The following is a 16,489-nucleotide window of genomic DNA, read 5'->3' as shown; positions in this document are numbered from 1 at the left end:
GATTTTAATAGATTAAAGCAGCAATATTGCAAAGACAATATTGTGGTGTGATGTGTGTGTGAAGTGTGATGTGATAAATTTTGCATTGGTAACATAATTCAAAATGTATTTATTGGTTTGATTTCAGTAAAATCTGTTAATAGTTTTAAAACTTTTAAAAGCTCTTAAAACAAGAAAGAATTTAAAACATTGATTTAAAAAAATAGGCTAAACTAAGCACTGAATTTCAATGACAAATGCCTGGGGACAGATTCTCATCTTTGAAGTTTTCTAAACATTGCAAGAGTGGAGGCTATAAGGCCTTCCAAAAGGGTGAAGCAATACAGAAGAACAATGCTAGAACAATATATTTCTGACTGGAGGGGCATCTTAAATCAAATCAAAGCTGCATTTTATTTATGGTCAAGACCAAAGAGGAATCTTAAAACATTTTTAAAAGTCTAGGTGACAATATCTATCTGAATTGACTGTTCCATATAAAAAAATTGGCTAGCACTTAGAAAAGAAACACCAAGGAATAGCGGGGGGAAGTAAATACTAATGGCAATCACATTCATACTGTCTTTAAAGCTGTCATTAATCAAAGTCAACTAAAAATAGTCTTTGCTACTACTGAAACGTAAGATTATTTATTAGATGTTGAAGTTAGCTATTCTGTGAAACATAAAAACAGACAAATGATTTTTTCCTCTAATTGCTTTATACTTGATTTTAGATACTAATAAAATTATAAGACATTTAAGGCCAGATAAGACAAGACAACAAGCAAAGATTTTAAAAATTCCTTGGCTCTACTACCAAGTATAGTGGATTTTTCCTTTTTTCTTTCTTTTCCATATTCTTCAACTATTTTTAATACAACTACTCTTGATCTTCGGTTACTATTTCCCTATTTTATCTTTTTGCTTTTTTATACTGTTTTTAATTTTTTTGAGCATCTTTTAAAATAAATAAATAAATGCAACTACTTCCAAATCATCATGGAGAAAACCCTATCAATGTGATAGTTAAGAGTTGACAATGACTTGATGATGTATAATTAACTGATCATTTCCAGATCAAAGGAATCTAATATCATTAACAATAACAAAATGTATAAGTAACTGAATGTGGAAAGAGTTTTTTCCCCAGATTGATCTATTAAGCTTTTCAAGTTGCTGCTGTGAACATGCATACACATATTAATTTTACATACCTTTCTTTTTATTATTCTATATAGGTTTCTGCAGAACCTGATGGTGCAACCTATGTTTTTCAAGGATTTATTCAGGTAAAGATTATGGTCAGTTTGGACTTCAAAGATTAGGTAAGATGATGCTTTTAATTTAGACATGGTCAAATATTTTGCAGTCATTTGAAATCAACAAAGATGGGTCTTCATCCACTGATAAAATTCTGGAAGGCAATCTACATGTGTATTTTTTACTTAATGTGGAGATTTTTAGAGATTGGGAAGAGTGATGCTACATCCCTTCCCTTAATAACTGACTCCATTTGAATTATGAATGACCTTTTAGATAGACTCGCTGATACTATTTCAAGAAAAGCTAATTACAGTCATAGACTGGAAACTGAAAGTATTACATATGACACTCCTTCCCGTAGCCAAATTTTACTAAATTAATTTAGTAATTTAAGTTTAATCCAAAATATTTTGAAAATGGGTTGGTATTGTCATCAAAGGTACATTAGAAAGTACATGATCTGAGGTAATCACAGCCAACTCAAGATATCATCAAAATAAAGAAATGTGCATTGTGATGTCATAATACTAAAGAAGTTGAGTTTGTATGGTGATGTTAAAAATGCACATTTTGTTTCTTCCCTCTTGCCAATACTCCCTTAATGGGCAACTTAGTTAGATTAGATGATGGTCAGTTATCTGTATTTAACCAAGTTCTGCTGATGGGAATGTATTTCCAGCATTTGGTATTTATATACACTGAGGACTATAAAACTATGAATAGTCTCAAATATTAGTAAATGCATAATTCAGTAAGGTACAGTATTTTACTTCATCCTAGTTATGTACAATGGAATTTCTTAGATTCTTCCCTCCCAGCAATTTTCCATTGTTCATTGTGCAATCTTGTTGAAATATTATACTTATTTCTGTACTTAAGTGGCTTAATTACAATTTGCTGTTGAAAATTTCATTACGAACCAATTCATTGTATTTAAGTACAATGACAAAAAAGATTATACTTATACAGCAGACATCTAATCCCTTCCAAATTGTTGTAGAAAGTTTGTGTTTGAGAGAAAGATCATTTCTGTTGGATGGATGGATGGATAGGTAGAGATAGATAGATAGATAGATAGATAGATAGATAGATAGATAGATAGATAGATAGATAGATAGATAATGGATGGATGGAAGGACAGCTGGACGGATGGATGCTAATGCATTTAAACAGGTCAAATTGTTTGCCATTTTCCCTTCTAAAGACGAAAAAAGAAAACTTTTTAATATGATATAGTGGTAGCCCAGATTTTTCTGTATCTGATTCAGCACCTATAAACATAAATGGTAAAGTCTAGGTGTATGCTTTCGTTTATCCAAACATAATGTTTTTTTATTAGTCTTTTTAAGGAGAACTCTGGGAGCAATTCTGAAATTTATGTGATGTGCTTTACTCTATGTGCATGTCTGCTTACCTTTTCTTCCAAATTCCTAAGTACTAATAAAATATAATTGCCTGCATCCATAAGCATATAAAAAACAGGAGAAATGGGTAAAAGAAAATATTAAGCTGTAATTATTAGAGTCAATTTCTGTACAGTGGCACGTTTTTCCCTTCTTAATTGAACACTTGTATTGCTAAGTGTACTTATTCCTCAGGCACTAGAATCCCATTTAGCACAAACTGAATGGTCTTCCAAGAAGAATTTGTTATCTTGGCAGTAATCTTCCCTCCCTTTCGGCATGAGCATTTTTAAGTGTTACCCAGCCCACTTTATAACAGATTTAAAAAGCAAACACAATCTGCATCTACATCATTTATTTTTGCCTGTGTTTACCTTGATTGGTCTATAACTGACTTCACCATGGAATTATCCTGTTCAGAGGAGATCTGCAACTTAGGCATTGTTTTAGATTCAAAGTTTCTGCTCTAGAAGCAGATAATATCTGTGGTCAGGAGGCCTATGTACAGTTACAATTTGTTTTCTAGTTGCAATGGTTCCGGATTGGAAAGTCCTACGTACACTTGTCTGCTAACTGTAGTGATTTGGATTGGAAAGTCCTATTCAATAGGACTGCTATTGTCACCTTCCATTTGAATTACTGTAATACAACAGGTGTCAAACTCAATCTCATCACATGACATATCATAACATTTTTTGCCTTTGTGGAGCCAGGGTGGACGTGGCCTGAGCATGATGCATCCGGCCCATGGGCCGCCAATTTGACCAGCCTATGTGACAAATGGGGACACTCTTAACAAGCATTTGGCAGTACAACTGGTACAAAATTCAGCAAAGTGGACAGTGATGGATGCATACTTGGGGACCCTATTGTTTTGGGAACGGCATTGGTTGCCAGTTGACTACTACATGCAATTAAAGTTGTTGGTTGTGACCATTAAAGACTTATATGGCTGTGGATCATATTCACCAATATTGTCTCCCCATTTAAGCAGTTTCCTTATCTGATCGGGAAACTCTCACTTCTCTGTTTGAGAATGCCGTCTGATGAGAGCTAGGAAAGGGTACTTTTAAATGGCATTCCTATGATTATTCCCTTCTGAGTTTTGCGAAAGCAGTTAAGACCTAGCATTTCCATTAGCCCAGGAGGAAGGCTCTTTTGAATGGAGAAGAGGCTGGTGGACGCATGACCCATGGGGTTTTCTTCTTTTGTTGCTTGTAAGGTTGTTTGGATTTCTTTTCCCTGGGTACATGTATTCATTTTTGGAAAGGTTCTTTTTTATGATATTTTTAATGTTAGTCATATTTCCATCAAATGGAATCAGACAGCATAAACCGTGTACATAAATGAATAAATAAATGGTTAGACACTCAACATGTGAAAGACAAATGGATCTGTGAAATTGTAAAATTATGAAGAAATTTGAAAAGACAAAAGAATGCATGAACTGATTGGACTTCATTGAATTGCCCTTGTAGGAAGAGAAAGTATGTGGAATTATTCACACTTTTGAAGGATCGTTTATTTGAAACAAGATAGAGCAGGCATGTCAAACTCACATCATCATGGGGGCGTCATATGACATATTGGGACTTTGCTAAACTGGCTGTGAGTGTGGGCAGTTCATGATGCATCTGCCCCATGAGCCGGGAGTTTGACAGCCCTGAGGTAGTAGAAAGATTTTTATAGAAAGAAATGCAAGGAAAGATTCTTTAATCACACTTAGGCAAATTAATCCCAACTTTGTGATCTAGCCAGTTGTGTTTACTTTGTGCAAGCAATTGACTGTTTTCTTCCTGCAAGGCATAATTCTGGGCCTGGCTAGGATAGTCAGTATAGAACAGTGATGGCGAATCTTTTCAGCACTGAGTGCCCAAACTGGAATATGCGGGCGTGCACCGGAGCCGCTGAAACTCAAAGACCAGCTGGTCAGTGCACATGCACCTGTTCTTCTGCTTTCCAGCACACACATGTATGCTGACCAGCTGGTATTCACACATGCCAGAGACCTGAAAACATGAAGACCAGCTGGCTGGCACTTATGCATTCCCCGGAACCCAGAAGAGCAGCTGGCAAAGGCACATGTGCCAACAGAGTGGGCTCTGCATGCTACCTCTGGGACGTGTGCCATAGGTTTGCTATCACATAATAGAGGATGATTACACAATCCAATTGCATATTTCATACCAGAAAGTGGCAGGGCTTTGATTGTATAGTCATAGCCAGTAGTTTGACTTTCTGACCACCCTGATGTTGATTATATATATTCATTTCAAACAGATAAATAAGTATAATCTTTATTGTCAATGTACAATGAAATTGGTTGCATCTCTTTTGTTATGGAAGCTGTTCAACTGGGAGTAATTACCCTTTTAATAGATTGCAAAAGAATCTGCCCTATAAGTGTGGAACCAGAAACAAATTAAGCACTGAAGCCAGTCTCCTGCACCTGGCGTTGGGCATGGGGAGTCTCACCAAATAGAAGCAGATGAATAATTATCTTCCTAACTTATTTTTTCCCTAATTTAGATAATAACCCTGGACATAAATATGATTTTGTTATAATCCCAGTGCTGTTTCAAACCTACTTGGGTGGAAAACAACCAATATTTTGGTTCCTTTTAACCAGGACAATTTTATCTGAAGCCAAAAGCAGAGAGTACTTAACTTCACATTTTGATTATCAGCTAGAAAGAGCAGGAACTCACATCTCAAATATATGGGTGATTCACTTTGTTAAGTTTGCAAAATAATTGGAAATTGTGGGGCATTATAGAACAATAAACAAATTGTGCATTTGTAAAATGTACTTGTGTATAAATATTTATAAATATTGGAATACATATTTTCCCATAACAGTAGTAAAAGAAATATTGTTTATCCTTATGTTTTGTTTTGTTTTGCCAGGACTTAATATGTCTAAAGGATCAAATTCATTAAATCAATCACATGTACAAACAGCAGTTCTGTGGCCATTGCTATTCTCGTGCCTTTTTTTGCCCTTATTTTAGCAGGCTTTGGATTTTACCTTTATAAACAAAGGTAGGTGGAATATACATCTACTTTGTATGCAAAGTGATATATGATATATATGATGTGTGTGCATCTATGTATGTGCGTGTGTGTGTATGGAGAGAAAGAAAGAGAGGGAGGGAGGGAGGGAGGGAGGGAGAGAGTTTTTTTTTAAGTGTCATCTGAACAAATCAGAGATTAAAATTTAGCTTCTGAAATTCTCCCATTTCTTTGTACTTTATGCCTAGAGTTACATACTTTAGTAATTCCTAGGGTTACATACTTGAGTAAACTCAGGAACACACTATTATTTACATTGTTTATCTTCACAATGTTCAGGCACTTTTCAATGGTCATTGATTATAGAATCTAGGCTGTATGGATAATGTTTTTTTGTTCGGCTTTTTTTTTTTTTTGACCTAATTATGAAATCCGTTAGGTTCATCCAGGCTTCCAATTTACCAATCTACCTATATCTCTAAAAAGGCATTCAGGGCAACAACCTATTTGCATTAAAATAATATATAATTAAATCAAAATTTGCATTGCATATAGGAACACAGCTACACAGCAAAAGATCATATATTGCCACCTTGGTTGCGTCCGCTGAGTCCCGCCCAGCCGCCCTGTTTAGGATAACCCGTTCCCTCCTAAATAGGAGGGATACGGGGGACCCCTTGCAGGGTAGGGCTGAGGATTATGTCCAATTCTTAGCGGACAAATTGCTCGGTTTCGGTCGGATTTGGACTCCACCTTTGCAGATCCAGCCGAGGCACAAGAGGATGAATTGGTAGATCACCCCTGGGTTGAGTTTCAGAATGTTGCCCCCGGGGATGTGGACAAGGCCATGAGGGCTGTGAGTGCCTCCACCTGCGTACTGGACCCGTGTCCCTCCTGGCTGGTTACCAACAGCAGTGAGGTGACACGAGGCTGGATCCAGTCGGTTGTTGCTGCCTCCCTTTGGGAGGGGCACTTCCCCGCCGCACTTAAAGCGGCGGTGGTGAGACCCCTCCTGAAGAACCATCCTTGGATCCAGCTGTACTCAACAACTATCATCCAGTCTCCAACCTCCCCTTCATAGGGAAGGTTGTTGAGAAGGTGGTGGCCTTCCAGCTTCACGGTCCTTGGAGGAAACTAGTTACCTTGATCCCTTCCAGTCCGGCTTCAGACCTGGTTACAGCACAGAAACCGCTTTGGTCGGCATTGACCGATGATCTCTGGAGAGCCAGGGATGGAGGCCATGCCTCCATCCTAGTTCTCCTTGATCTCTCAGCGGCTTTCGATACCATCGACCATGGTATCTTCTGCGACGACTGTGGGAGGTGGGGGTGGGAGGCACTGTCTTACAGTGGTTCTCCTCCTACCTCTCGGACAGGTTCGCAGTCGGTGTTAGTTTGGGGGCAGAGATCGACCCCTAGGCCCCTAACATATGGGGTGCCACAGGGTTCGGTCTTATCCCCCCTACTATTCAACATCTACATGAAACCGCTGGGCGAGATCATTCGGAGGCACGGGATAAGATACCACCAATATGCGGACGATACGCAGCTGTATCTGTCTGCCCGGTGCCAACTCAATGAAGCGGTGGACGTGATGAACCGGGGTCTTGAAGCCGTTAGGGACTGGATGAGGGCTAACAAGCTTGTACTCAACCCGGAGAAGACCGAGTGGTTGTTGTGTTTCCCTCCCAATAATTTGGTTAGTGTTCCATCACTCAGGCTGGGGGTCAAATTTTATACCCCTCAGACAGGGTTCGCAACTTGGGAGTCCTCCTGGACCCACAGCTGACTTTCAACCACCATCTGACGGCTGTGACCAGGGGGGCATTTGCCCAGGTTCGCCTGGTGCGCCAGTTGCGACCCTACCTGAACCGGGAGGCTCTCACAACAGTCACTCGGGCCCTTGTGACCTCTAGGCTGGAATACTGCAACGTGCTCTACATGGGGCTGCCCTTGAAGAGCATCCGGCGACTTCAGCTAGTACAGAATGCGGCCGTGCGAGTGATTGTGGGCGCACCCTCGGTTTGCCCACATAAACACCCATCCTCCTGCGAGCTGCGCTGGCTACCTGTTGATCTCGGGTGCACTTCAAGGTCCTACTTACCACCCATAAAGGCCTTCATGGCAGTGGATCTGCGTACTTGAGAGACTGCCTCCTGCCAATTACCTCCTTGCGACCTATTCGATCGCACAGATTAGGCCTCCTCCGAGTTCCATCTGCCAGTCAGTGTCGACTGGCAACTACGCGGAGGAGAGCCTTTTCAGTAGTAGCTCCGACCCTCTGGAATGATCTCCCATGGAGATTCGTACCCTCACCACCCTCCAGACCTTCCGCACAGCCCTCAAGACCTGGCTATCCCGTCAGGCCTGGGGATAAAGATCGTAATCTGCCCCCACCCAAATGATGAATGTTGTGTTTTTATTTTTACTTGCACTGTTTCATGTTTATTGTTTTATTGTCTTGTATCCCCTTCCTATAAATTGTAAGCCGCCCTGAGTCACCTCAGGGAAAAGGGCGGCCTATAAATAATAAACTCAAATAAACTCAAACTCAAACTTATATACAGAATACAGAACTTCATACATCCCAAAAAGTATTTATGATGTACAGTACCTCTTCCTTTTCAAGTACTGATCAAAAATATACATAAAAGGAAGGAATAAAAATCTTATATTTCAAATTGTTCTGAATAAAAGCAAATTGTAATTAGCACAGCAATCATGAAATAACAATGCTCATCCTAGATTACAATAACCTACATCAACAGGGTGAGTCACAATCTTAACCCTGTTTGTGTGTGCATACCAATCTCATCTTGTTTCAGGTTATAGTTGTCAGAGGAATATAGTTGTACAGGTTTTCTTAAGGGCATGGATATTGTATCACAACATTTCTGAGTCATCCAATTAGCTGTCCTTGGACAATGGGCCCATGAAATCCACAAAAACTATTCCGAGGGAACATAGAATAGAATTTCAGATCAGAGTTATTTCTTTGTCTGCTCTCAAGGGTGAAAGTGCCTAGATCTTCTATCACTGGTTTACAGATAATAGAGTTGGAAGGGACCCTAGGTCATCTAGTCCAAGCTCCCCTCTCTGCCCAAGCAGAAGACCATTTCTGACAGATGGTAATCTCTTGAAACCAGTGATGAAGCTCCCACAACTACTGAAGGCAAGCTGTTCCATTGGTTGATTGTTCTCACTGTCAGAACATTTCTCCTTATTTCTAGGTTGAATATCTCCTTGATCAATTTCCATCCATTATTCCTTGTCTGGCCTTTGGGTGCTTTGGAAAATAGTTTGACCCCTCCTCTCTTGGCAGCCCATCAAATATTGGAACACTGCTATCATGTTTCCCCTGGTCCTTCTCTTCACTAGACTAGCCATGCCGAGTACTTGTAACCATTGTTCGTATGTTTTAGCCTCCAATTCTCTTATCATCTTTGTTGCTCTTTTCTGCACCTTTCTAGAGTTTAACATCTTTTTAATAGTGTGTTGACCAAAGCTGGGATGCAGTATTTTAGGTATGGTCTTACTAAGGCTTTACAGAGGTTAATTAGTACCTCACTTGATCTTGATTGAATTCCTCTGTTAATGCAGAAAGATGCTAATAGTTGGTTTAGGCTGTAGACAGCCCATCACCACTTTTCTCTTCAGCATGACCCCTGAACTGCCATTGCCTCTTCCCCATTGTGGTCTTCAGTCTGATTGTTTCTTTCCCTAAGAGCTCAGTATAAAATGGTTCTGAAATAAAGCTGCTGTACAGAACACAGAAGCAGAACAAGGAATTTGAGCATCTTTACACTGCCAACTGAGGCCATATCTTTGATTGGCAATGGAAGCCAATGTCTTCGCAGATCTCTTCAATGCTTTAGCACTGGTATTTGTCATGATGCCATGTTGGTTGGGAACTAGAAATATTGTTTTCCCTTTCTGAATCAGACTGTTCTCTAATTATGTTTCACAGCACACGCTGCTTTGACTGTTAAGTTTTAAGTTTTATTTAATTGTTTAAAAACACGGTTTTGCAGGAGACAGCTAGAAAACACTCTGTTGGTAACAAAAGCCCACTCTAAAAGTTTAGTGTTTTTGTTCCCATAATGGGAACACATTTGAAAAATAAAAAGAATCTAAATGGTGTTGACCAGTCTGTACTATTATGATGCAGCTGAACTATGTACCATTTGTACATCTTATTACAGTCTTCATAATAAATTAAAGTAACTTATGAAAAGTATCCCATCTACATTAACTTCCTTTCACACTATCAGAGATGCTTCATAGATAAGGTCATTGTTTCACATTATACCTTTACTTTCAGTTTTTGAAACTGTTGTAAATTACTGCCCTTAGAGAGAAGCAACATATTCAAATGTCCTGATGCCTTGGAACAATGCAGTAAATATGGCTTTGCTGTGTACTTCACATATTGCCCATATTTCCTTTTTGACATGTACAGTATTGTGAATTGTATTCCTTGTATCATTATCTTACATCAGCCATAAGTGCCATGAACAGTTTTATTACAGACAGCTGTTGCATAGCCATCATTGGCAATTCAGCTCCTATCAGTTTATGCTGTCATTACAGACTTTTGTCCAAGATTTATCCTACAGTTCTCACCTGGGAGATAGTTGTGCATAAAATAACTAAACCAATGTCATGATCCTTTGAGCGATCTGCTTCCATTTCATATAAAATCTTGTTTTTTTTCTGAACATTTTGGTCCTATCAAATATGAAAAATGAGATAGGCTAATGTTTATAAATATAAGCTTTCCCATGAATGCACACATCTACTTTAGAATATAAAATAATGAAGCCATGGTGATTTAGTGGTTAGAATGTAATACTGCAGGCTAACTTTGCCCACTGCCAGGAGTTTGATCCCAACTAGCTCAATGTTGATTCTCCCTCATTCCAAGGTCGGTAAATGTGGACCCAGATTATTATGGTCAATATGCTGCCATTGTAAAGCCTTCAGACAGTGTTGTAAAAGTCTTAAGTGCTATTTCTAAGAGCTATTGGTATAATTTTTTCTTTTCGCAATGCAGAAAATGAATAAAAGCCAAAGTTATTCTGTGCTTTTCATCTGAGATCTATACATTGCTAACACCCCACAATTATCTACAAGCTCATTCTAACATCATCAAATGCAATGATTTAAGGTTTTCGAGAAATGGGACCATCTTTGTTGTGCTGTACGCTGCCCAGATTCACTTTCCACGAGATGGACAGCTATACAAATTGATTAATAAATAGTAATAAAAATCTCCTGAATCTCAGGTATGGCTTTGACCAAGGAATTTGCGCAGAATCTTCCTCTAAGCCATATGACCGTGCTATGCAGTAGCAGGATTGTACTGCACATTCTGTACAGTCATCCAGTCTGCATGTGATAGCTTACAGAGAATATAAAAGAGAATCTCCTAAAGCTTTACCTTAGCCATGTCTGACTTTCCTTCAACTTAGTCATATCAGATCAGGGATCAAGTAGAAACCTATCTCCGAGTCTGGGAAGCTTATTGAGATGTACCATATGGGCAAGTGCAGAGAAGTACTTTACTACTACCAATGCCTACACATAACTATTACATCTTTCTAGGCTTGGGCAGGACATAAGCACAATTTTCAGCACACACTGCCTTATTAATTGATTTCTGGTATATCCGAATTGGACTGTTGCTGTTGATTCTTATCCATAAAATCTTTTATAATTTGGATGCAGGGTTTTTGAGAGAGCGATCCTTTCCATCCAAAATAAAGATTCATAATTTATACTCTTAACATTCTGTGCAACACTAAATAATTTAATTCATGAATTGATTTAAGTCTATGTTTAGTCTCTTCTGCGCCATGTTCTCTAGTGTTCTTCTCTTTTGTGAAAGCTATCAAGATAGTACACTAGCATTAAATTGGCTGTCTGCATTTTCATCTCCATTCTGCTATGTGGCAGATGAGAGATTCTGTCTGCAAAAGGAGTGGGGTGAGGAGAGGAGCAGCTAGAAAAATGCCTCTTTAGGTGCCAGATCATCTGCAATCAATTCTCCGAGCCCACAGAGCAATTGTAGGAATACAGAATGGCACTAAAAGAGCCATTATCCCCTACTTTTTTCTTCCCATTTTCTTGCCACCCATGGTAAGAGATGCAGAAGACAGCAAAACATTATCTTCACAACACTTCTCTTGGTAGGTTAAGTGGAGGGAAGCAAGACAATGATCTGTGGTGGGCAGAAGATATTCTCCTGTGACAACAATCCTAATATGGGTATGTACGTTTGACACATGTCCACCTGATGGGCACTTATCAAACAGTACAACTTTCCAACCCTATGAATCAGACTCTCCTGGGTATTCTCTGCTAAGGCTGATGGATAGGCTTACCTATATCTGTAGTGGTGACATGCATACATGCATGCATAAAAACACCTTTTATCATTTTCCCAAGCCCTGTAGTTTGGGGATCTGCTGCTAGTCCAATGAAATTGTTAGGAAAACTGACAGAGTTGATTGTATGGCACAGTGAATGAGCCACAATTCTGCTGCCAAAAATGGTTGGCTGCAAAAACCATTGATTGCAGAGGCTGTGTTTGCCACTGTTCTGACCTAGGCTTTCCCAAAAAGCATGAGGCAGAGTCCTGGTCCCAACAAAACCCCTTTTATTAAAGGAATGTTAATTCCTCTCATTCATATTCAACGAGGCCTGGGAAACAGTCTTTCAGAGGAATATTTATGACTAGAGACTTTATCAATCTTGGAAAGCTGCCATGTACATATTTTCCAAATGAGGTGCTGTGCAAGGAAAGACTGGGCACAGAGTCTCTGATGTTCACGGACAGATCTTCACACTCCTGAAATGAATCAATGACCAAACAAACAATTGTTTCCTGCAAAAGCCCATTTCCCCTTCACTCCTCTTTTATTTCCTATGGAAGGGCCAATCACTTTCCACCTGTGACTTTACTTCCAAGTCTACCTGGTTTCTGAGTTGTTTTTTTCTTCTGGCAGCTCTGTGCATGCACACACTGGGAACAGGCCCTAGCTGTTCCTCTGCCTCACTGTCTAGTTCCATAGGAACTTGAACACCGCCAGATGGTCTCGGGGCCCCAATGCAAAGCCCTTGTCTGAGCCTTCCCCAGCCTCCAAGGCTGGCCTATGCTCCTCCCCAACCTTCTCACTGTCCAATTCTGCTCCAACTCTGCTGGCAGACCACAAGAGCCACAGCCTTAAGTGCCCCAAAAGGAGCAAGGCACATATCTAAATTTACCTCAATAGTCTGACTTGTAAGGATTGCGTTAGCTAAAAGGAAAAATGCCACATTAAAACTAGAAAAGGGAAAAAAAGAGCATTGTAGGTCAGGGTGATCTAATTTGTTTCTGTCATCCTGAAATGTACCTTCCAGTCATGGTTAGAGGCTCCTAAAGAAGCATCTTTTCTTGAAATACATTTCTTTGGAAGCAAAATTATAAAATCCATTTACTATTATCATCCCAAAGGTGCTTTTCCAAAAGGTGCAACTGGACTTTCTTATTGATCCCCACCCCCCACCCTCTTTGAAAACATTTCATTTTTCATCCAAGTTCTGAAGAAGCTTCTTGGATGAGAAGCAAAATGTTTTCAATGAGGAAAAAAAATCCAAGAGAAATCCCAATTGCCTTTTGAAAAAGCTCCTTTGGGACAACTATGAACTGGATGATTGAGACTTTTCACAGGCATTTTGTTGTGTTTTATTTATTTATTTAATTTGTCAGACATGTACCAGAAACCAGGTATAAGTATAAACATGGACATGAACACAGGAAATGGGTACGAATAAATGGGGACAATAGGACAGAGACGGTAGGCACGGTTGTGCACTTTGCGTGCCCCCTACAGACCTCTCAGCAAAGGGGTGAGGTCCATGCTAGACAGTTTAAGGTTAAAGTTATGGGAGTTTTAGGATGTAAGAACAGAGTCAGGTAGTGCATTCCAGGCATTGAACACTGTGTTGCTGAAGTTGTATTTTCTGCAATCAAGTTTGGTGTGGTTTACCTTGAGTTTGTATCTGTTGTTTGCCTGAGTATTATTGAGGATGAAGCTGAAGTAGTCATTGACAGGTAGGATGTTGTAGCAGACAATTTTGTACTATGCTTAGGTCAGACCTTAGTGTAGTTCTAGGTTGTCCAAGCCCAAAATTTCAAGCCTGGTGGCATAAGGTATTCTACTGTGTAATTTTTACAAAAGATTACTAGAGAAATTTTACTGCAAGTAATTTTTTTTCTTAAATGCTGATGTAATGATCATTTGACTTAATCTTCTGTTCTTCTGCCATTCGCCACAGAACTGCACCGAAAACACAGTATACTGGTTGCTCTGTACATGAAAATAACAATGGACAAGCTGCTTTTGAAAACCCCATGTATGACACCAACACAAAGTCTGTCGAAGGGAAGGCTGTGCGATTTGATCCAAACCTGAACACAGTTTGCACAATGGTATAACATTGCGATGACCGGACTGCAATGGTTGGAAGATGGGAATGTGGTCGTAGTGGACCTATCGTTCACTGGTTTTTAAAAGAAAAAAGAAAGAAAAGAAAAGCACATTTTTCAGGATTTCCTGGATCACCTTCTCCCGAGGATGAGACAGAGACTAGAGTGGGTTTCTTTTTTTTCATAAATATATATTGACTTCATGGTTACTGTGGAGTATTTTACAGAACGTCTGCTGCACTCCATGAGTGCTTATTCACAGTTTATTTGCTTTTTTAAAAAGAAGATTATTCTAAAAAAAATAATAAAATAAAATAACATATTTGCATATATTGGAGGAGCATCCACTATCAGTACGTTTGTGCTTTATAAACTGCTAGAGGGACTGGATTTCAAAGAACAAATTATATGTGATAGGAATTAAGAGTTATATTTACAGGAGACAGCAAGAGCCTATGGCTTCTCTTTAATAGTCACAGGCAAAACCATTCCATCATATCTGGTCTTTAATAACATTTTCCTCTCCTCTCTCTTCACTAACTATGAATTTCTGAGATTATGCCATGATCATTAACATGCTTAAGCTTGCAAGCACAACCCATTATTTCTGAGCCACAACGGGATAATTAAGTGTCTGGTCTCAGATTCTTTTAATTCACGAGCTTCATTCCTGCTCTGTTGTTCTTGTCACGCAAGCATCTTTTCTTTTTCTTCATATTATCTGTCCCAATAGTGATCAATTTGTCAGCAATAGAATAAGATTTAAGAAATGCCACAACTGCAATTACTTTGGTTGTTGAGATCTATTGCAAAATAGACACATATAATATGTGTTGTGTGTGTGTGGTGTGTGTGTGTGTGTGTTTGGTGTGTGTATGTATTATTGACTTGCAATATGTCCTTTTCCCCAGTAACATTCAATTTTCTCCAAGTGAACAAATGGCATATTAGAGTAGCATCACAGTTCTAGACAATGAGGTGACTATACATTTCCCATCTCACTCTATCATCCAGTTCATCAATTTATTTCTCACTGCATTAAATGGCGGGAGACAGACGTGATCATCATGGTGCCATCAACCTGCATCACAAAAATGTAGATTTCAGCTCATCAATGCCTTTGATGCATTTCTCAAAATTTCCAGGGCTTCCTGTTCTAAGTTAGGGAACATCATGATACATACTTATGGAATATGCCTGTGAAATGTTTAGTCCCCGAAAGAAACCACAATCTCCATGCATCATCAGATTCACTGTACACATATTTCTGGATTAGGGGTTATCTCTTAGCATTGCACTCTCCCTTTTTTATAAGTACCTGATTTCAGGAGTGCATTTTCCTAATTAAATGAAATTATTTCCTCTTTAATTTCCTTCCATCTGCAATCCGGGTCTTGTAAAAATCAATACCAACTTCTATTATTTTGTATTATAAGTAATCTGTCATGAGTTTGCCTGATTCTTAAATGTAGCCTATGATTTACACACAAATGTGCACTTTTTGTCAATTTTATAATATACATTCTGTATGGAAGAAGGTAATTTTGGCATTAAATGTTTGTGTCATTATTATATGCTGTGCCAATAAATATGGGTTTCAGTAAGTGCACTGAATGTGGTGCCAAAGCAATGCCACATATTACTATAGGTACAAGGGTGCTGCCAACACAAATATTTTAAATGAGGCTCTATAATCCAGTTTCACAAGCTTATTAAGCCAAAGTACAATCAATTACAATTGAATGGGTCTGTTTAATTCCAATCAGGAGTTTATTTTCCTCTGTTTTAAGGTTCAACAAATTCTGCTTCATATTAATTTGGGAATTTGTTTTCAAATGTACTTTATATTTATATTGTGGAGTTAAAAACCTTAAATTGCACTTGTTCTATGGCAGTATACATATCAATTACGGTACAGAAATGATAGCTCATTTCTCCAAATCATACTTTCTTCTGTAAAGTTTGAGATTCCATTGATCTGTTTCATTCTCATAAAAATATACAATTTTAGTTCAGACTGGATTTTATATAACTGAATTATCAAATATGTTTGAGTAATGTCCACATCATTGTTCATTGTCTTCCTTTGATAGCATGAAATGATTTTGAATTCATCAATGCTGTACATTAGCTGGTGTGGATACTGGAAATATTCTTTTCTCAGATACAAACAACTCTATGAATAAAAAATAATTTTTAATGTAATAAGAAGAGTGCCTATTGCCCCCAAGGATCACAAGTTTCCCATTTCCAGCCTCCATCTGTATTAAACCAAGAACTGCTGCTTGGATTTCTAAGTGTTTGATGAATTTTTATAAACCATTTTTCAATGTTTTCTTTTGAAAATCACACCCATCTTTC

The 16,489-nt window shown here is 38.7% G+C and overlaps 1 protein-coding gene across 1 annotated transcript in view; it reads left to right on the top strand.

Annotated features, from left to right (window-relative positions):
- CSMD3 (CUB and Sushi multiple domains 3) overlaps window positions 1-14,137 on the top strand; it is a 791,530-nt gene extending 777,393 nt beyond the window's left edge. The window contains 5 exon segments of the mRNA XM_032222292.1: window positions 1,220-1,265; window positions 1,268-1,306; window positions 5,555-5,596; window positions 5,599-5,689; window positions 13,978-14,137. Of these exon segments, the coding sequence (XP_032078183.1) occupies window positions 1,220-1,265; window positions 1,268-1,306; window positions 5,555-5,596; window positions 5,599-5,689; window positions 13,978-14,137 (378 nt within the window).
- Window positions 14,138-16,489: the final 2,352 nt, after the last annotated feature.

Source organism: Thamnophis elegans, chromosome 8, assembly GCF_009769535.1.
Source record: "Thamnophis elegans isolate rThaEle1 chromosome 8, rThaEle1.pri, whole genome shotgun sequence".
NCBI classification, from domain to species: domain Eukaryota; kingdom Metazoa; phylum Chordata; class Lepidosauria; order Squamata; family Colubridae; genus Thamnophis; species Thamnophis elegans.
Note: the sequence above shows the minus strand (reverse complement) of the source record. Positions and strands in the feature narration are given on the sequence as shown.